General features: G+C 40.8%; 1 protein-coding gene across 2 annotated transcripts in view; it reads right to left on the reverse strand.

Moving 5' to 3' along the window:
- ALK (ALK receptor tyrosine kinase) overlaps nucleotides 1-18,414 on the reverse strand; it is a 319,318-nt gene that overhangs the window by 61,174 nt on the left and 239,730 nt on the right. For both annotated transcript variants that reach the window (XM_069799961.1, XM_069799960.1), the window contains exons 7-8: nucleotides 11,787-11,918; nucleotides 10,196-10,296 (exon numbers count right to left, since the gene is read on the reverse strand). In XM_069799961.1, coding sequence (XP_069656062.1) covers nucleotides 10,196-10,296; nucleotides 11,787-11,918 — 233 coding nt within the window. The remainder of the gene's footprint in view (nucleotides 1-10,195; nucleotides 10,297-11,786; nucleotides 11,919-18,414) is intronic.

Consider the following 18,414-nt stretch of genomic DNA (forward strand, 5'->3'; position numbering starts at 1 on the left):
CAATAAGCAGGCATCACTAGTAATCACACCCTCATCCCCCAAATACTCTTTTCAAAAATCAGTTTTTCCTTACCTCCTTCAAAGTTTCTACAGACTTTCCAATTCAAGTTCAGTAATAATTAGGTTTTTTATTAATTAAAATACGTTAGGGAACTGGTATTCTAACATTTCTGTTATGTTTAATGTAATTGAGTCCATTTCTATGCATTTATCCCTGTATATAAAATTATTTCATGTAGTTTTCTCATTTTATGACTTTCTCTCCCACATTGTATAAAAAGAAAAACAATCCCTTCCATATCAGGCTAGTGTCAGAACACATATTATATGAATATAGCCATCTAATTTTCTTGTGAAGAAGAAGAGGCGCTAATTCGTTTTTGATAAAGAGCGTAAGTAAAATACACATATATATCACATGCAGGAGCTGGATCTCATGTCAATAAGCAGTAGAAGTGAGAATGCTGAAGGAACGAGGTTATTAAAGCTACATTAATGACAGAGGTTTTGGACACTAGAAAGTGTTCAGCACAGTATCTAGCATTCATGCATGTTAAAAAATAGCCCCCTGGTTTTTAACACTTCAAAGCCAACACCTGAGTCAGGAGGCTAGGAATTAAATTTGTATTTTACAGAGGAATACCTGATAACATTACTTACTTTCTTGCTTTGATAGCACAGAATATTCATATCCATTTCTCAGCATAAAATGCAACTGCTAGATTTTGCTTGCTGTTCCTATCTCACAGTGTATGTCTGTCCTTAGCAGCCAAGTCAGATTTAGGGGTCAAAAGGACAGAAGTGTTGCTATTATTCCTAGCTTATGCTCACAGTTTCGGGGTGGATGGAACAAAATTCTGGATACCCACTATATTAAATATCAGTACTGAACTTAGGTAAATGGTGCAGTTCACCCGCCTGTCTCCAAATTTACAAAGCCAGCAGTGATTCTGACTACACTGCAAAACTATGTCAGAGACCGAAAAATCTAGATGTGGTTCTTCTCTCCCTCCTGTCCCAAAATCACTGCACTTGCCTGGAATTACTCCTGGGTCTGTTGTACCGCTAGCATGTACGACACAAGCATGGATAAGATGTACTAACTGATATGCAGGTATGGGTCTGTGAATCCATTTTCTTATATTATTTTGACCAGACATTCAAGATTGATGTGTAAGGTTTTGAGTGGTTCAGCAAACCACCACAGGGGCCTTCTAGACCACAGCACTTCTGGGCACAAGCCACTGCTCAAGTCTGACTACCAGCTCACTCTCACCCCAAATTTGGGAAAGGACTTGTGGAGTCCCATGTCCGTTTCCATAACGTCAGACAGTGGAAACCATAGGATGAACTGTGAGGATTTTCACCTTGCAGACACCAGAGAGAAAAAGCAGAGTCCATCAGGATTGTCAGGAACTGCTTCAGATACAACATGAAGTGATAGCCAGGGAGGCAGCTGAGGAGGGCTGAGTTCATACCCACAAGTTCACCAGAACCAAGACTGGTAGAAGGGGTTATTGACAACTGTTTATGGAGTAGGAGGCTGATGCCTTCAAACTTGGTATCTGCATGGCTACTCCTAACTCTTAGTGCATACATGGTCTTAATGGCAGGTGACAATCAAGATGTAAGAACTTGCTGGGCGTTTTCTATTTTCAAGTACCTACGAAATGAGGCTATTAAAATTACAGTGAAAATTGTTGTCCCTTAAATATAATTGGAATAACTTTCAGAGCCACTTAAGTAATTTCCCTTGAGAAAACTGATCAGGACTAAACATTTCTTTTTTTTTTCCAAATAACTTTGGAATGCCAGTGGACATTTAAAGCACTCAACCTATAGCAGGGAAAGCAACTCCTTTTACTGAGAGTCCACATGTGAAGTGCTTTTAGGGACTCTAATGCCAACTCTACTGTAACGCACTACATTAAATTTCTAATACAGGCAAGCTGGAGCAACTTCACTGTGCCATTTTGACAGTTCAAAATTTGAGAGGTAAAGAAAGCCCTGGAGCTCCTACTACGCAGGAGCTTTCAGATCTCTGTCTCTTCTGGACACCTGCCAGACAGTAAGAGGTAACATCTACATGGCCAGAAGTGAGAAAAGAGTGAGCCTTTGATAGTTATTAGCGTAACACTAGAGCAAAAGCTGAAGCAATTGATGAATTGGAATGGATGCCTTTGCACACATGTCAGCTGTTTGAAGGAAAGAAGTAGTTGGCATTGGATGTGGGAGATCAGTTCGTTGGCAAAGTGCAACATGCAGACTCTAATGAACTGGCTCTGAGTGAATCGACTGGCACTGTGTCCAAATGGGCATTTTTGGCTGTGATTTCCATGGTTTCTAAGCTTCACAGCAGGGCAGTCCAGGTCTTTTCACACCTGCTGAAGTGAACCAGAGCAGATGATGAGCTGGATACCACAGTAAAGACTTCCGAATGGGGCTGGCATTCATTCTACAGAATACGGCATCAATGATGGCAGATGGTACTACATACACGATGCATCCTGTAAGTAGTACAGTGGCACATTTGGAAAAATCTGAATCTGGGCTGTTGGTGGCATACCTCTAACATTATGTATCAAACATCTCCCTCTGTGTTAAACCAGCAGCAAAACATTCAGAAGCTAGAAACATCACTGAGAAATTAATTAAGCATTGCAGGTAGACATTGGCTCAATGGCACCTTGCTTTCCAGCTTTAGAACCCACCATAGCTGGTGATTAGCTGTTCATATGCAAACCCACTGACTCAGTAAATGAAACGCTCTAAACTGATTTGGGGAAAATTAAAGGGAGAGAGAGCCCATGGTAAACACACAGCATATTGAGGCAAAACTTGGGTCAGATGGCCACATGCACTGTACTGCAAACACCATCTGGAAAGATGCCTTCTGAGAATCCCCTTAGCCTCCGGGTTTGTGGAATTTCTGAACCGACAAACAGGAGATTCAATTCATCCAAGCAAGAACAAAAAACTAATCCTTATCAATATAAACAGGGCTTGGCAGGTTTAACAAGCAGGTGAAGAAAAACAAGGAGGGTAGATTTTCTAGCACAAGCTGCATAATTTCAAGACCACCTGAGAAACAAGACTTGCATTTTACTCCCGTATGCACAAAAGAAATAAAATACTGAGAACCTTCTGGGGTGAAGTTTGAGCCTCCTTACACCTGTGAGTCTACTTTAATGGCTAGAAACATTCCAGCATGAACTAGTGCTTAGATGTCTGACTGAGTACCAATGACAAACACTCACAGTAGCATAAATAAAGCATTCCTCAGTGGCACTCCAGAGAGTTATTGTTTCTTTTTCCTCCCTTTCTGAGTGGCAATGCCCCTCACTATTAGTATTACGGTCCTACCTGGCAGGAAAAGCTAGTTGTCAGTCTTTAGCACAAGTAACAAAAGAAAGAGGAAAAGATGAACATACTTCAAACCAGGCTTGGAGTAAGGTATTTTTAAGAAGACGGAGATGAGCCTACAGGCATCCTGCTCCCAAGGAACTGCACTAGCTGGATCCCACCAGTGGCTATCTTGTTACTCACACCCCAACTCTGCACCACAGGCTTACATCTTGTGAGACAGCACATTATTTAGTAGTTCTCATGCCCCCAATCCTTGGCCCCTACCTACAATACTTGTCAAAGGAATTGCTCAAAATTTTCCTGACCAGGAACTGCAGATTCTTGAAATACAGACATTTATTTTTCTGAAAAACATAACTCTTGTTTTGGGTCTTCTTCACTGGATTGGAAACAGTAGAAGTTGTTTTCCGATGCGAATGCACTGACCCAGTAAATGTAAGTCAGGCATTAAAGAAGCCTGGAAAACACCTCATCGTTGAATAGAAACTGAAGCTGCAAGTTGGAATACGGTTTACATTACACAATAGCTGCAGACACCTTTACCAAGTCTCAGTAAGTTTTGTACATGAATATGAACTACGTTTGAGGCGTGAAGTTTATCACATTGGCAATATTGTTTTTCTTATTAGAAATGAGAAATGGTTGCACAAAACAGTACAAACAAAGACATCTATTAGGACTGTTCAGCAATTTAGACTTGGACTCTTATGAGTAAGGAAGATAATCAAAAGGTCTTGTTCCTGTTTTTTTGGCCGGATCAACAAGTGTGCATGATCAGTCTCTCTTGTAGTCTGCTGGCACTTCTGCTTTTGCTTAGGACTCAGATGTGCAAGCAAAAACCTTATGGAAATGATAAAATGATGATTAACTGATCTGATCAGGTAGCTTCAAAATATCTAGGCAGGCAAGAGAAGCTTGTATTTTATATGGACAGATTCTCATACTATTTATTCTCAAATTATTTCTTACTTATGCTTACTTTCATAAAATCAAGGACCTAATAAAAGCACCTTCATTTCAGGAAACAAACAAACATAAAAAAAAAAAAAAAGACAACAACAAAAGAGAAAGAAAGAGTTCATAATTTTGCTGCCAGTGTACTGTGGAGTGACCAGGCCTTCAAGAAATTTCAGATATTATAGATCCTCCAGTTCAATGACACAGAAGCCAGGTAGCAAAGGAAGCAAGAAAAGATAAAGACAGATAACAGTGAATAAGCTGTACAGATTTTAAAAACAACACTTTAAAATTAAAAAAAGGATGCTAACAACATTCTGCAAAATAAAGCACATGAAAGGCTGTGCTAGAGGCATATCTGTGTTGCATTTTTCATGCTCATAAATGTTCTGAGTCAATGTTATTACCATGTACCCTTCGAAGTTATTTAAAGCTCAAGGAATAGAGGAGGAATAGAGGAAAAGAGACATGCTCTGCAGGTGTCAGCATAGGGCTCAGAATGCACTCAAGGAATGATTTATATTATTGATTTACATGCTTTAAAAAAAAAACAACACTTATGCATAGAAAAGAGAAGTGAATTAATAACCACAGAGGATGAAAACATCTTTATAAACCTGAATGAGAGGGCAAACTTCAACTATACTGTTTTACATCAACATATTATATTTATTTTCTAGAGAGAATAAGTCTACACTCAAAAAGTAATTTCAGGCTTAAAAGAAGTCTGGCTCAGTTTGGTACTTACTTACATAACATAATGGTGGCTTTCAAGAAATAGCTAGCTGAAATGTCAAAATAGCATCAGAAAAAGATTTTCATTATTTTAAACATGGCCAAAAGCACAAAGCTCTTTTACTATCATGGGAATCTGTTGTCATTGTTTTTCAGCACAACTATACCCTTTAAAATGTTTGATCCAGGATCTAACAGAAAAGTGAAATAATCTGGTTCCAAATCACAATGTAGTCCCTCTTGCAAAGAGTCACCTTTTTTTGTGGAGATGCATGCAGTAACATTTAAGGCTAATTTCAAATTCATCACCATCCAGGCAACACCACCTCTGTTGTTATTCTCCTTCTCTATTACAGCCTACAACAAAACTGCTTGCATGGCTTTTACTTCTCAGATATGGCACTAAGGTCTATCACAGATTCCCTTGCGCTGAGCAAAGCACAGCCTTTCTAAAAATCAGTCTCCAGACTGTTCATGTTTCTGCAGTGACTTTCAAACAGAAGTAACAGTCATAATCCACCGCAAAACGAAATCTCGCAGGATAGATATAACTACTGCTGCCCAGGCAGGTACACACTGTACCAAGCCCTCACAGAATGCAGTAATCCTGGACCTGGTCTTACATCTTTTTATGACAGAAGCCCAAACACTTTGGGAAGACATGGATATGACTTTTATGATCTACAGGCACCACAGCATCCATCAAAGCCTGAGGATGCAGACAGCAGGGAGCATCTCTGAAAAATGGAATAAAAAGCAAGTCAACGTACATGACTCTGCACTTGTACAGCAACAACGCTGGGACTGAGGGAGATGGCATTGCCTCATTGTCCAGATGTGGGGGGCCAGAAATGAGTCTCCAGCTTCCACATGAAGGTGAGTGCTCCCTGGACATCAGCAACACTCTTGTGCCAGCTCTCTGACATCTTTGCAAAGTAGTGAGAAGTAGGTGGCCATTATAGTCTGGAAACCGTGCACACCTAGGGGCTATCAACTGCAGCCAAGCAATTTAGTTTTGCCATCGTGGTGTCTGACATGACAGCACTTCCCTTGGACTTTAATTGCAATGTGGTTTCCCAGATTCCCAGACAGCATTACAGCTACTAATGACATGCATATAGATTTCTTCTGCAAAATGAGGAAATGCCTAACCACCCCACGATCCTCTTTGCCCTGTTGACCTTCTGCAAGCCAACTGAGTCCCACTCAGAGAAGGGGAACCACACTGTGAAGAGAAGGGGCAAATAATGCTGTGCTTTATTGCTCAAGCTCTATAAATTCTGCCTTTAAATCAGGCCACTGTTTGGATTAATTCTTTGCACTTTATATGTATTCCTATGCTCAATTACATGTGCTTTGTTTCCAGTGAACTTTTACGAGTAGGTTAAAAGATTTTCACTCTTGATTATTGTGTCAGTTTGGTTCCTGAACCATTTCCTGAGCTTTTTGTTGCATCTCCGCTTTCTGGCTACTTCAGGGTAATGGCACATCTCTCCATGGACTACGCATACCACTTCCTGCATCCCCCCAAGATTTAGTAGAAGTGCCACAGTTTTCCTCTTCCATATAAACTGGGTTTTAAACACACAGTTAATAGGGTCAATAGGCAAATGACTCTACCGAATGTGCAACATGAAAAAGATAACAAAGACTGTCTGGACTGCAAACAAGAGAGATTCTTTGAAGCCAGGATACTCTAGCCAAGATTTAATAAAACAACAAAAAGAAAGAGAAAAACTAACTGAACCAAGAACAAAGGGCAGCATCACAAACTAACCGCTCTGACCTGCCAAAAGCACTGAAGAACAAAGAAAATGAAAATATAAAGCTGCTCAAAACAAACAGGAGCAAAGTGCAATACAAAGCTACACACAAAGTGCAAGGCACATTAAGGGCCAATCCCAAACATGTGGGAAAGTACAGGCTGTGTTTATTACAGTATCTCCTGCATGCATTTTTACTCTCTTCTCATCTTTTGATGCATGTGGGGCAGTACAGATTAGGTCAGGCTAATTTTTTCCCTTTCTGAGTTAATGAGGAGCCTCCAGCAGGGCATGGGAAACACTAGGGGAGCACAGCCTGCAAGCAGCCCAGCATGCTCCTGATGACCGACCTCAAGCTGGAGAGAGCACAAAGATGGAGGGTCACGCTTGTCCTGCACTGAGCAGCAATACATATGCCAAAGATCATCCAGGCTCTGGAGTCTCCAAGTGCTAGCGTCAGCACTGCTGCAAACAGCTGCCCAGAACCTCAGCAGGGAAGGTGTTTGTGACCAGGCCACCCCATAAGTCTCCAGGGTATTAGCAGTTACTTTCTCAGACTGTTCAGTCATCTCCGTTGCCAGTCTATCACAGTGGAAGATTAAACAGTCAGGCTGAGGGAGAAAAAACAAGCCTGAAGCATTAGCAAACTCTTTGTGGCTGGCACCCACTGTGGACTGCTTGACTGTTTCCTTATCAGCATTGAGTCCTGGTTCCATGGACATTCTGGCCAAAAACCAGAATCCTCCAGCCTGGTAAACAGCACAGCAGCAGGTAATGCTCCTCACGCTGAGGTTGAAGTAATTAATTCCTACGAAGACCTCAGGCTAAAAAGCAGGGTGTCAGCATTTGCTATGGCGAGTGTAATTGTCTAACACGACTGGCTAAAATAAAAGCAAATTAAGGGATAAGGGGAAAAATAGTAGCTTCAGTAAACAGTGGGTCTAGTAGTGCCCCAGAGCTTCCATGTAGCAGGAAGAGAAGAGAGGGGAGTCAAGATCAGCAAACTGGGGACGTCTGCTGGCCTCCTTGTTGCTCTCAGGGCTTGCAGCATATGGCCTTTGATAAAGTCCCATGCACAGAACAGGGGTAAGCTCCACTCACTCAAGAAAGGTGAGCAATCTGAGTAGGTAGGGCAGCACACTCAGTCTCATTCCCAGGAGTTCAGCCGAGCTGGGCGTGTTGATATGGGGGTAGACACGGCATACAAGGAGGAGGAGGGATGTTAAATGACAGGCTTAAGGACAGCCTCCATCATTAGTATATACTGGTGCAGGATGTGAATCTGAGTTGAATCTCTCTGGGGTACTGGAACTAGCTGTCAGAAGAAGCCACTATGTAAGTGAACACGCAAGGAGAGCAAGCAGGTATCTAAAGGATCACATGAGCTGGATCAGATACAAGAGGGAGGGCAGGTTTATGGCTCGTTATGACTGTGGAAGAATAAATGGGTCTAATTTGCAGACACTTGCTGAGATCCCTTTGCCACATGAATCATAAGTGAATTTTGTCAGTGGGATTTCAGTTGCTAGAGAATCTGTCCTGGTTGTGACATGCCAGGTGGAGCTGTCAGCAGTGACAGGTAGAAGAAAACTCATCTTTTAGTGCCTGAACTTGAGCCAGTTCAATCGAGAAGTGATTGAGGGTGAATAAATACAGGACAGCATTATGGTATTTTGACAACCTCTTTTCTGACTATAATTTCACTATAAGGAAGTTTGCTGGCACCTATTGGAGGAATAAGTGCGTAGGGGGGAATATCTCTTTTCTCCTCTTGTGTTGTGCTGAAAAGTGGAATTAAATTATTCTGCTCACAGACAGATTGTTCCAGTAAAATAGAATTTGAAGCCACCAGGGGCTCATTGAGAAGAGAAGCTTTTACACTATATGAAAAGGCAAGAGACAAAATCCTTGCCAAACTCCTTCACTCTTTATTACCGACAGCTGCAATGCTGGATGCGTCCGGATGCCTTTTAAGTGCCAAGGGGAGTGACGGAGGTGGGATGGCATGTGAGCAGATGAAATACATGGCAGCTTCTCCCCCAACGGCAAGTTTAATTATTTGCACTGTTGTATATACAAGAAAAAAATATACACATATTGGGAAATCATTCACTCTGATTCCTGTGTCAGGTGGATTATGAAAAAAACTCACTCTTGATGGTCCATGGCAGAACAAGGTCTTAAAATATTCAGAACCTGCATATACCTTCATCACAGAAGGGAGGAAAACCAAGGTAGTATCTATTTCCTAAAGAAGGAGGACATGAATATATCAAGAAAGCAAAAACAGGTGCACTTTCCTATATGAACTGAGATATCCAACAGAAGTGAACCAAATCAAACTTTAAACCAAAGAAAAAACGTCTTCTACGTACTTTCATTCCAGAGGACTTCCTAACACATCCCTTCTTGTCTTTTCTGTATTTTAAGATCACTGGAACAGGGAGAATCTGATTCTTTTGTCTGTTCAGTACTCAACCAACAAACTGTACTTTTTTAGGATCAATTTTCACAAATCCCTCTGCTCTTAGATCCAGGAGCTTATATGACATTTCAGGGTCACCATTCAAGATGTGAAATGCTCTAAGTCACTAGCCATGGTTCAAAGTCATAAGTCATAAATAAATTCTATCAGTGGTTAATATAATCTGTGAAGCTACAGACTAGAGTAAAAAGATGCAGACAGGTCATCTTCCTGTAAGCTGCAGTTTAAGTACAACTGACTCAGAAATTACAACCATGTGCAGGGTTGCCTGGCAAGCCTTGATATATACTTGCTTAAGTTGATGTCTTATGACTGTCAATAGCTTTTCTGCTTGAATATGAACCTGGTTCCATTCTACATGAATTTATCTCTGCTGTTGCTTACTTCAGCGCTCCTATGATCAAGGCCTACATGAGGATTGGTAGGTTTGAAGTGCAGCATGATGAAGACCTGCTAGCTCAAATCCCAGCTGTGCTAGAGAAAGCATGCACTGTATCTTCTGAGCAGCACAGGGGCAGTCCCGAAGCCTATTCTTTCTTGGATCTTGCAAATACAATGTTTGTTCATGCAGTAAGCTTCTTCCTCTTTGTAATGCTGGCTGCCCCACCCTTACAGCATATACACCTAATTATGAGGATTGTAATACATCATGTGAGGCCATACAACGAGGACAGGATATGCCAAAGCTTTTCAGAGCACATTTTGTGGCATTTCAAGCAGATAACCGTATCTTTTCCCTGCACACATGGGCATTAAGTAAGTATATTTTACAGATAAGCCATCAGAGAAAGCGGTTGCTGTGCTACTGACCTAGTGCCTATATTTGAAAACCAGAGTCAGACAGACAAAAAAAGCTCTGTAAAATGCAAAAGAAAACGTTACAACTTGCCTCGCAGGGGGAGTTCCTCAAAGGAGCTGGAAATGCAGTGCTGGTCATGACAGTGTTTGCTACTGCTGGTGCTTTGCTGGTGTTAAGGAGGAGTGCACAACCTGGATAAAAGAGCAAGAAGAAGGTCAAATGGCAGCACTCACCTTCTGGTTTCAGTGTTTGTGAAACCTCCCCAGAACTTATGTTAGTGGGCTCCTACTACAGCGGCATGCCAGAAAGCAGAAGGGTTTTTCAATTTATTAGGGATGCAGCTTCACCTACCCAAGAAACATACTCGGGAAACACATTTAAGGAGTCTGTCCACCTTCCCCCTACAGCTATCTTCTGTTGCTCCATGACTTCAGATTCATCCTCCTTGCAAGGCTGAATAACAAAATGTATATTTTATGAATGAAAAGTAACTTGGAAGAGAATATTTATCTTGGCCAAAACCAAAACAAAACACAGCTATCGCAAAATACCACCAGGGTAATATTACTGCAGCTGGAGGCCTCTTTGCTCCTTCAGTCATTTGTTGTAACAAGAGGAACAAGGGCAGTAGTAACACTAGGGTTTTTCCTTGGCAGCTCTGCATGAAAAGGTGTGTATTTGCACTATTTCAGCTCTGCCCTCCAGCTCAGGAGGGTACCACTATTTGGAGCCCAGTTATTTGGGCTTTCATTGAAATTGCCTCTACAACATAGACAAATCATGAATCAGCAGCACTTGCCAGCTCCCCACAGTACCCTCTTTCTGGTGCTTTGCCTTCATATTTACCTATGCTTCCATCGCTTTGAGGTCTGTAATACTGTGGGCTAAACCATCAGGTGGCATAAATCAGAATAGCTGCACTGTAGCCTATACCAGTTCACACAAAAGTAGAGAATCTTGTTTAACTCTGGTTCTAACTTTCTAAAGCAATGTTGGGATTATACACCATTAACTCTGCTGTTATTATTGTATCCCTTTAGCTGCTGTGTGCCTCAGCAATAAATGCCTCCAATGATTTACATTATTGCATTAGGAAGAAGCTTATCCTGGCAGGTAGCCTGTTTGCCAAAACTTAACCAGCAGTAGTTCAGTGCCCAAAGTATAAACCTTCAATGGTTTGTACAAGAAGAATTAGAAATGAACTACCGGGATTTGGGTAGGGGAACCAAGTATATGGTAATTATACTTAGCAGTGGAACTCAAGGGACAATAGGACAAAGAGAAGGAAAATTAGGATGTGAGCAGGGAAAAAAACAGAGGCAGTACAGAGAAATGGAGGAAGTAAATAGGAAAATCAGAAAGAAAAAAACCAGACTGGTATGGAGGAGGGTCATGCAGATGAACACTCGGTGTGAAGTTGCTTAGAAAGGGTCAAGATTTGTATCTGGTGTCAGTCGTGGAGACCTGAGATACCTCTCTGTATCCTCAAGACCGGAAGCGAGCAGGATAGTCTTTTGCTCAAAGCAGTTAGAGTAGAAAAATGGCTTTTGTTTCAGTGGAGGCTGAATACGTAAGTACACAGGAAAACGTGCCTTGTGTTTTATTCCCTCTTCCCACCATTTGCATATCTTTTTTGCTCTCTGCTGTTCATTCTCTGCACTTACTGTTTACTCTCACACACCTTCTGTTGAAGGAAAACGGTTGTGCTCCGGGCTTCCAATCCGCCATGGGGAAGGATGGGACACAGAGGACCCCTGCATCCAGCCACAGTCCCCTTCTTCAAACGAACAGTAAAAGCCAGAGGGAAGCTTTTCTGCAAGAGGGAAAGACACACACACATACAGAAGAACCCGGGTGAACTGAGGAGGAGACTCCTGGGCACACAGAGAAGCTGCAGTGACTATTCTGACTCGGTTTGCCCAGGGCATGTGGGCACCCCCACAGCTACTCAGTCCTTTCATGTGTAGTCATGTGTGTGCCTGACTGTGGGGAAGGTGGTGTCAAGGGAAACAACCCCCAGACTGTGACTAAGCGACTACCCCCCTACTTTGACAAATCTGAGTGAGAGGACTCATCTTGGTGTACACTATTTGGTCTCCTAACTACCTGGCCTCTACAGCTTCACAGGTATAAACCCACTCAAGGTTACATCTTGGAGATGGCTTTCCTAACCACTGCTTCTGGAGCCCCACAGAAGGGAATCTTGGAGAGGGGTAAGTTCCTAACATGATTCCCCTCCCTTACAGTCTAGGTCTCTAGCCAGCCCAGATCAGCAACACGACCTCTCCTCTCTGTGAGCACTGATGCAATCTCAGGTAAAGCACTGAATCCTTTTGTGCCTCAGTTTTTGTACCTGTGAATCTGTTTGGTGAGATGAATGGATGAAAAGAGGATAGTTTATTTTAAGCCATACTTCCAGGCTTTGAAGCCCACTCATTCTGTCACTGGCTTAGGATTTCAGGCAAGTTTCCAGCTCCAAACAATAAAGATACACTAGCTTTTTGCCTTTAAATTAACCAGTTTTAAAGTAATAGTCATCTCATTCAAAGCAGAAGGTAACTTCATGCCTTCCATTGCCTTCTCTACCTACATTGCAAGTTCTTCTTACAAAGGGTGCAAAGTACTGCTCCTTTTGCCCTGAGCCATACACTTAATATTGCCATACATGAACATTGTCTACTTGGCCATGAATCACCTGTTTCCTTCAAAACTCATGAAATATTTTTTCCCATGATCCTCAATAAACCCTCACTGCTTCCTCCCTAATTTCTACTGCTGTCTAGTTCTACCTTTGCATTTCTCCTCTTCAACATGAGGCCAGAGTCTGTACTTATTAAGTAACCTTGGCAGAAAATGGACCTTGTAAAATGCCATGTAAAATCATTACCACTATAACATGATTTTCACTTTTAGTAAATCACTAATGATCCTTAATACAGATTCTGCACCCAGGGTGCAGCTGACAACTCTTCCAGGTACCAGAAGGCTTCCCACTAATAAAAGGGCACAAACTGGGTTTTATGTGGAAAAAGGCAGAGCACAAAGCTAGTTTGGGTGAAATAGGTGCCCTTTTAATATAGCGTTACATTAGGCATTAGAGATGCCACAACAGGAATAAAGAAGAGGCACCAGTCATCTTACCCTGCTATATAGACTAACCAGTCCTTGGGACTGGCAGTACAAAGCCCCTGAACACGTTTGCTGAGTGGGGGTGGTCCTTCTTCCAATAAACTAGAAAAACTGCTGTGATGAACAGGTGTAGCTGTAAAAGGGATGATGATATTCCTGACTTCTCACAGTTTTTACACCATTGTGTACTCAAATCTGTACTAAAAACCAGTTTAGCCCATATTTGTTTCTCCCTTCCCTGTTCCCCTAAACTTTCCCTAAAACTACCTTTGGGGTTTTTTTTGTTATGTGTTTTTTTGGTTTGGGTTTTTTTTTTTTGAAAGAAAGGAAAACGATACAAGAAATCTGTTTAAAATTGCAATATAAAAATGAAATTTCATGTGCAAACACATTATAAAACCCATATCCAGGAAATCAGCCTTTCAACTGCTTGTTAAAATCATAGTAAAAATTTCTTCACTTACAAAATGTAGGATAGACTACAAACTCCTAAAGCAAGTGAATCTGCCAGTCAGCTAACAATGGCAATTTCATTAGCTTCTCTATGAGAAGAGGAGGCCCCTGAACTCAGATTTTGTTGTCATTATTAAAATTTTTCACTCTGAAATCTTCTATCTGTAAAGTGGCTGTCAGACACTGAGGCACCAGTATTCAAAATCCAGATCATTTAAGATATTGAAATATCAGCAGAACCCCCTGGCTGAGATTGCAGGTCAATTAAATACCTGCTCAGAGGGCCTCAGCTTTGACTCACACACCTCAACAGGCAATTCATTCAGTGGCACATGAACCTGCTCCTTGGTCTACCCTTAGAAACAGCTGCAGAACACCACAACTGCAGCATCTAGACCAGAAAAATTTTATTTTCTAGGAGCGTGAATCACAACTCACTTCACAGAGGAAACTGAAACAAATCTTACGTCTGTGGCTTTTTAGTAGGGCCAAATTTGAACCTGGAACCTGACATGAAGGCGAGAGGCATGTTTTACTGTTATTTTCCGCAAGTACCCAAATCTGTTATGGAAAGATCAAAACCTGTAATGGAGTTAAGGCTTTTTCAAGTTTTTCCTTTTAAAAATCTCCAAATTCATTCAGCCTGGTCTTTAAATGTGAAGCTGTTAAGCAGAGAGTTGCCTCCTTTTTACCCCTCTACAGAACTTGATTATATTTCATTGCACAGCCTGAGGCTGAGATCCAAAGAAAATGACAAATTATAATGTGTCCTGAATTCCTACCGAAACAGCTTGGCTGGGTGTCCAACTGAATTCATTTCATGGCCATACACTATCTAGGATGATGTAAACAAGTCAGAGCAGCAGGAGGAGTCATCTAAGTAGCAATCCCTGCCTGGAGGCCACAAAAAGCTCACTGTCAATGAACAAGGTAAGGGCATAAATAAGAAGCTATTACTTTCCCAGAAAATTTCATTCCTCCTCCACAAATGAATTTTTTAATGAATTTTCAGATGTCCTGTGCACTGGATGCATTTTCTCTGCTGCTCTTCCTTGCTTTGAATACATACAGCACCTACAATTCCACCTATTGCTACTCCACAAAGACCTCTTTGGCTAGCACTTTTCTGTCAATATGTACGTCTCAATTTTTGAATGTTTATAGTTCAAACTCACATTAGCACAGATACTGCACTGATGAAGGAATGCTAATCTGACTTTATTAGAAAATCAAGTAAATGAGGAGGCAGGAGTTACACTTATTGAAACCTGCCACATTGGATATTAACATTAGTGACAGGAACATCAAAATATTTAGACCTTAGTAATTTTAAGAGGCAGCTTGTGGATATGGGATGGAGAATAGAGTAATCCAGTGAGATTGGAGCACTATAAGAATGTGAGAGTCTCTGCTTTTGAGTGATGGAGTAGAGAAAAGCTGTAGTGTTAAACTTGTTCCTAAGTAAATATTTTCAAGCCGTCAGAATGAATTACCTTTCAAGCAAAATCTAAGTAAGTTCAAGGTTTTTTTGTTTAGCCCAGATTTTTCATCCTTTAATAGCAAGCAAAATTAGCAACTGAAATAATTCATTAAGTGGATGGAGCAGGCTCTTGATTCAAAACTAGGTGCAAATCAACCAGATACTACAGTTTAAACTTTTGGGTGAAATTCCAGACCCGTATTATAAAGGACACAAGCATAAAAGACTACTCTAGTACATACGGACCTTTACCAAATTTAGGAGGAAATCTCAGAAGCCAAATAGATCAGCTACTCAAACAATTTAAAGAAGCACATGAATCTCAAACATGAGTTTGCTTCAATGGCTGCTTCTATGCTAGCAAAGTTGGTCAGCCAAATTCTACCAGAAATGAAGCATAAAAAGGGAAAATATTTTTCAACAGTCAACTAAGAGTTATCCTTTAATGCCAGAAGGCTTTGCTGAGTTCAGAACTGCCAGAGGTTAGAATTTGTTGCTGGAAGTACAGCTTTTGATCAAGAAAGAAGCAAAAGGATTAGTGTATGCAAGACAGGAACCTTAAGAGAGCACAGCACGGCAACAGGTTGCTACTTCATCATTTTGCTTGCAGGGAAACTCTGCTGGGCTGTATGTATCACTAGGATATAAATTAATCCAGTGATTTCTTCATGCATTTTTGCCTGGAAAGTAAACTGGCCCCTGTAGAATTAATTATCTATGCTTTTTTGGTCACTTGCTCATGTTATCACAAATTCAAACTTTATAGGTTCCTATTCTAGCTGCCATCTGGTCTTTTGACAGATGTGTGCATACACTTCTCCAACCACATAGCACAGCCTGAGTCACCCCTTTCATGAATCAGATACTAGTCCTCCTTATCTCACCTGGTAATGTGTTTAACATCCTTATATATTAAATGAGGCAAAGAGTGAAAATTACCCTATAACCCAGTGGTTATGAGATTTATTTGAAAGATGGAGGACATTACTTTCAATCCTTATTCCAGGTAAAATTTATAAAATGTGGAAGAGCAATCCCAGGAGAGACTTGAGTAACCATTTTCTTCTGAACTAGACCAGAACTCCAGACCACAATCTTAGAAACTCTGCATGGAAATAGGAAATATAGGTTCAAATTCACTTAAGCAGAAGAAAGAATCAGTCCTGGGTTTGTCATATCCTGAGTGAATCCTCTTAAGTTCTCAGTCTCTAGATAATAAATATACTAGCAGCACCTCCATTCTTTTTAATTTATTATTTTTTAAAATATATACTTTACTTTCCTAACATGCTTTCACTGATGAACCAGTATCTTCCCAGGCTGAATCTTTTTGGTGAATTTGAGACAGAAAATAAAATAATTTTAGACTAGCCAAAAGTATATGCACTTTTTTTCAGTAAAATTTTTATTTTTTCCCAGTCTAGCTGCCCTGCAACAAAAGATTACTGAACCAAAATCCAAGATATTGTTAACTAAAAAGAGAAGTACAAAACTACTGGAACAAATTATCCCTTTTTGTAAAGCACAGCTCTGCCAATCTGCATTAGTAAATAATTTGAGTTTTCATCTCTATCTTGTACCATACCAGGTATATTACATATATGATTACTACAATAAGAGGAAGTAAGGTTTTTTTTTTGCAGTAAGTTATAATCCATAAAAGCATGAATTTACTAGCAAAGGCATAAGACCACCACTATCTGAAGTCTTAATGTGTGTCTGCAAAGTATGCTTCTGCAAAGTAGTTTCCAGTGTGGCACTTCCATCAGTCTGTTAAACCTGTATGTCTGATCCCAAATCAACACAGTTTGGATCTAATTCCACATCTGCCTCTTTGAAGCTATCTTTTGCTCCTGCAAGAATATTTGATTATGACTCAAACTGCAGCAAGCTTTTCTCTCGGGGTCATCCCTCTCTGATTTTACACTCTCTACACAGACTAATTGGTTGCATGCAGAACAAGCACCGTGACATTTCCTTGGCCATTAATAAGTAAAGAGATGTTAACAAACAGCAGACTTTAGGGAGATTTTTTTCAGCTAAGAAAGGAACAAAAATCGAATGAATAGGAATTAAAAAAAAAAAAAAAGAGAGAGAGAGAGAAAATCAGTACCTGCACGGTTAGAAGACTGTGAAAGGAAAAAAACCCCAACATCTCCTTGAAGCTCAAAGATAGAAGCCTTTGGTTAATGGTAACTTTAAAAGCTCTTCCCTCAGTTTTCAGCATGGCTACATCTTTTTCTGACAGCTCTTTTGTGTAAGCAGAAGCATTTGGGAAACTCCCTTCTTTGCTTTATACATCTGAATCACTTTTTGCCATGCTTGCAAAAAGCTGATGAAAACATCCATGTTGCTCAGGAGTAAAATGACAACTAAAACGCTGAAAGATGACATATGTTTTATGTTAGGCTGTCATGCAGATGTAACTGACATCTAAAACATTAGATAATTTCTATTTTGTGTAAGAAGTTTTATGCCAACAATATTCAACACAGTAAAGAGGCAAAAGCAGAGAAATCAGCCACAGAACTGAGCAGGCTTTTAAGTGGATTAGCAGACATATCCACAACCCAAGCTCTTGCTGAGGCAAGCCAGTCTTTTTTGTTGCTTGGGTGGAAGATGGTGCTTTTTGGGCCTTTTAGCTAGGAGTAGGAACTCTCATTCCCTGTACCTGTGGCTGAATACAAGCCATGTGGTCTTCTCCTCAAGCTAGGGAGTGATGCTCTGCTAAACAGGCAGCAAAGTATCTTCTGCTTTTTACATTTTCTCATTTACATTCTCAGTACATTCTTTGCTGACACAACTGTAACTGCTATACTGCTTTATGCAAATAGCTACAGATGAACGCTGCATGGAGGGGAAAAAGGCAACCAAACCAACCTCTCTGGATAATGTATGTGACAGAGAGATTGGTCACTTTACCAACTGGCTCACCATGGGATACAGGGTGGCAGCTAGGGGCAGAAGCAGAGCCAGCCTCCTGATACAAGACAACAGCCAAGGGTGCATCCAATGTTTGAAAATAATAGGTAAGCATGTTCCTCTAGGCCTGCCCCATCCTATGGTGGTAATGTAGTTTGCATCCACAATTGGTGCAACTCCACCTTGGGAGCTCTGTTCTTCCCGCTGGTATAGACAGGATTACCCTCACAAGGCAGAGCCATTTATACAGACACAACAGTGTATCTGGAAATACAGTTGATGGTAAATAATATGTTTCTCTGCTTCCAATGAAATGAAAATGCAT

This window comes from Haliaeetus albicilla, chromosome 13, assembly GCF_947461875.1.
Source record: "Haliaeetus albicilla chromosome 13, bHalAlb1.1, whole genome shotgun sequence".
Classification (NCBI taxonomy): Eukaryota; Metazoa; Chordata; class Aves; order Accipitriformes; family Accipitridae; genus Haliaeetus; species Haliaeetus albicilla.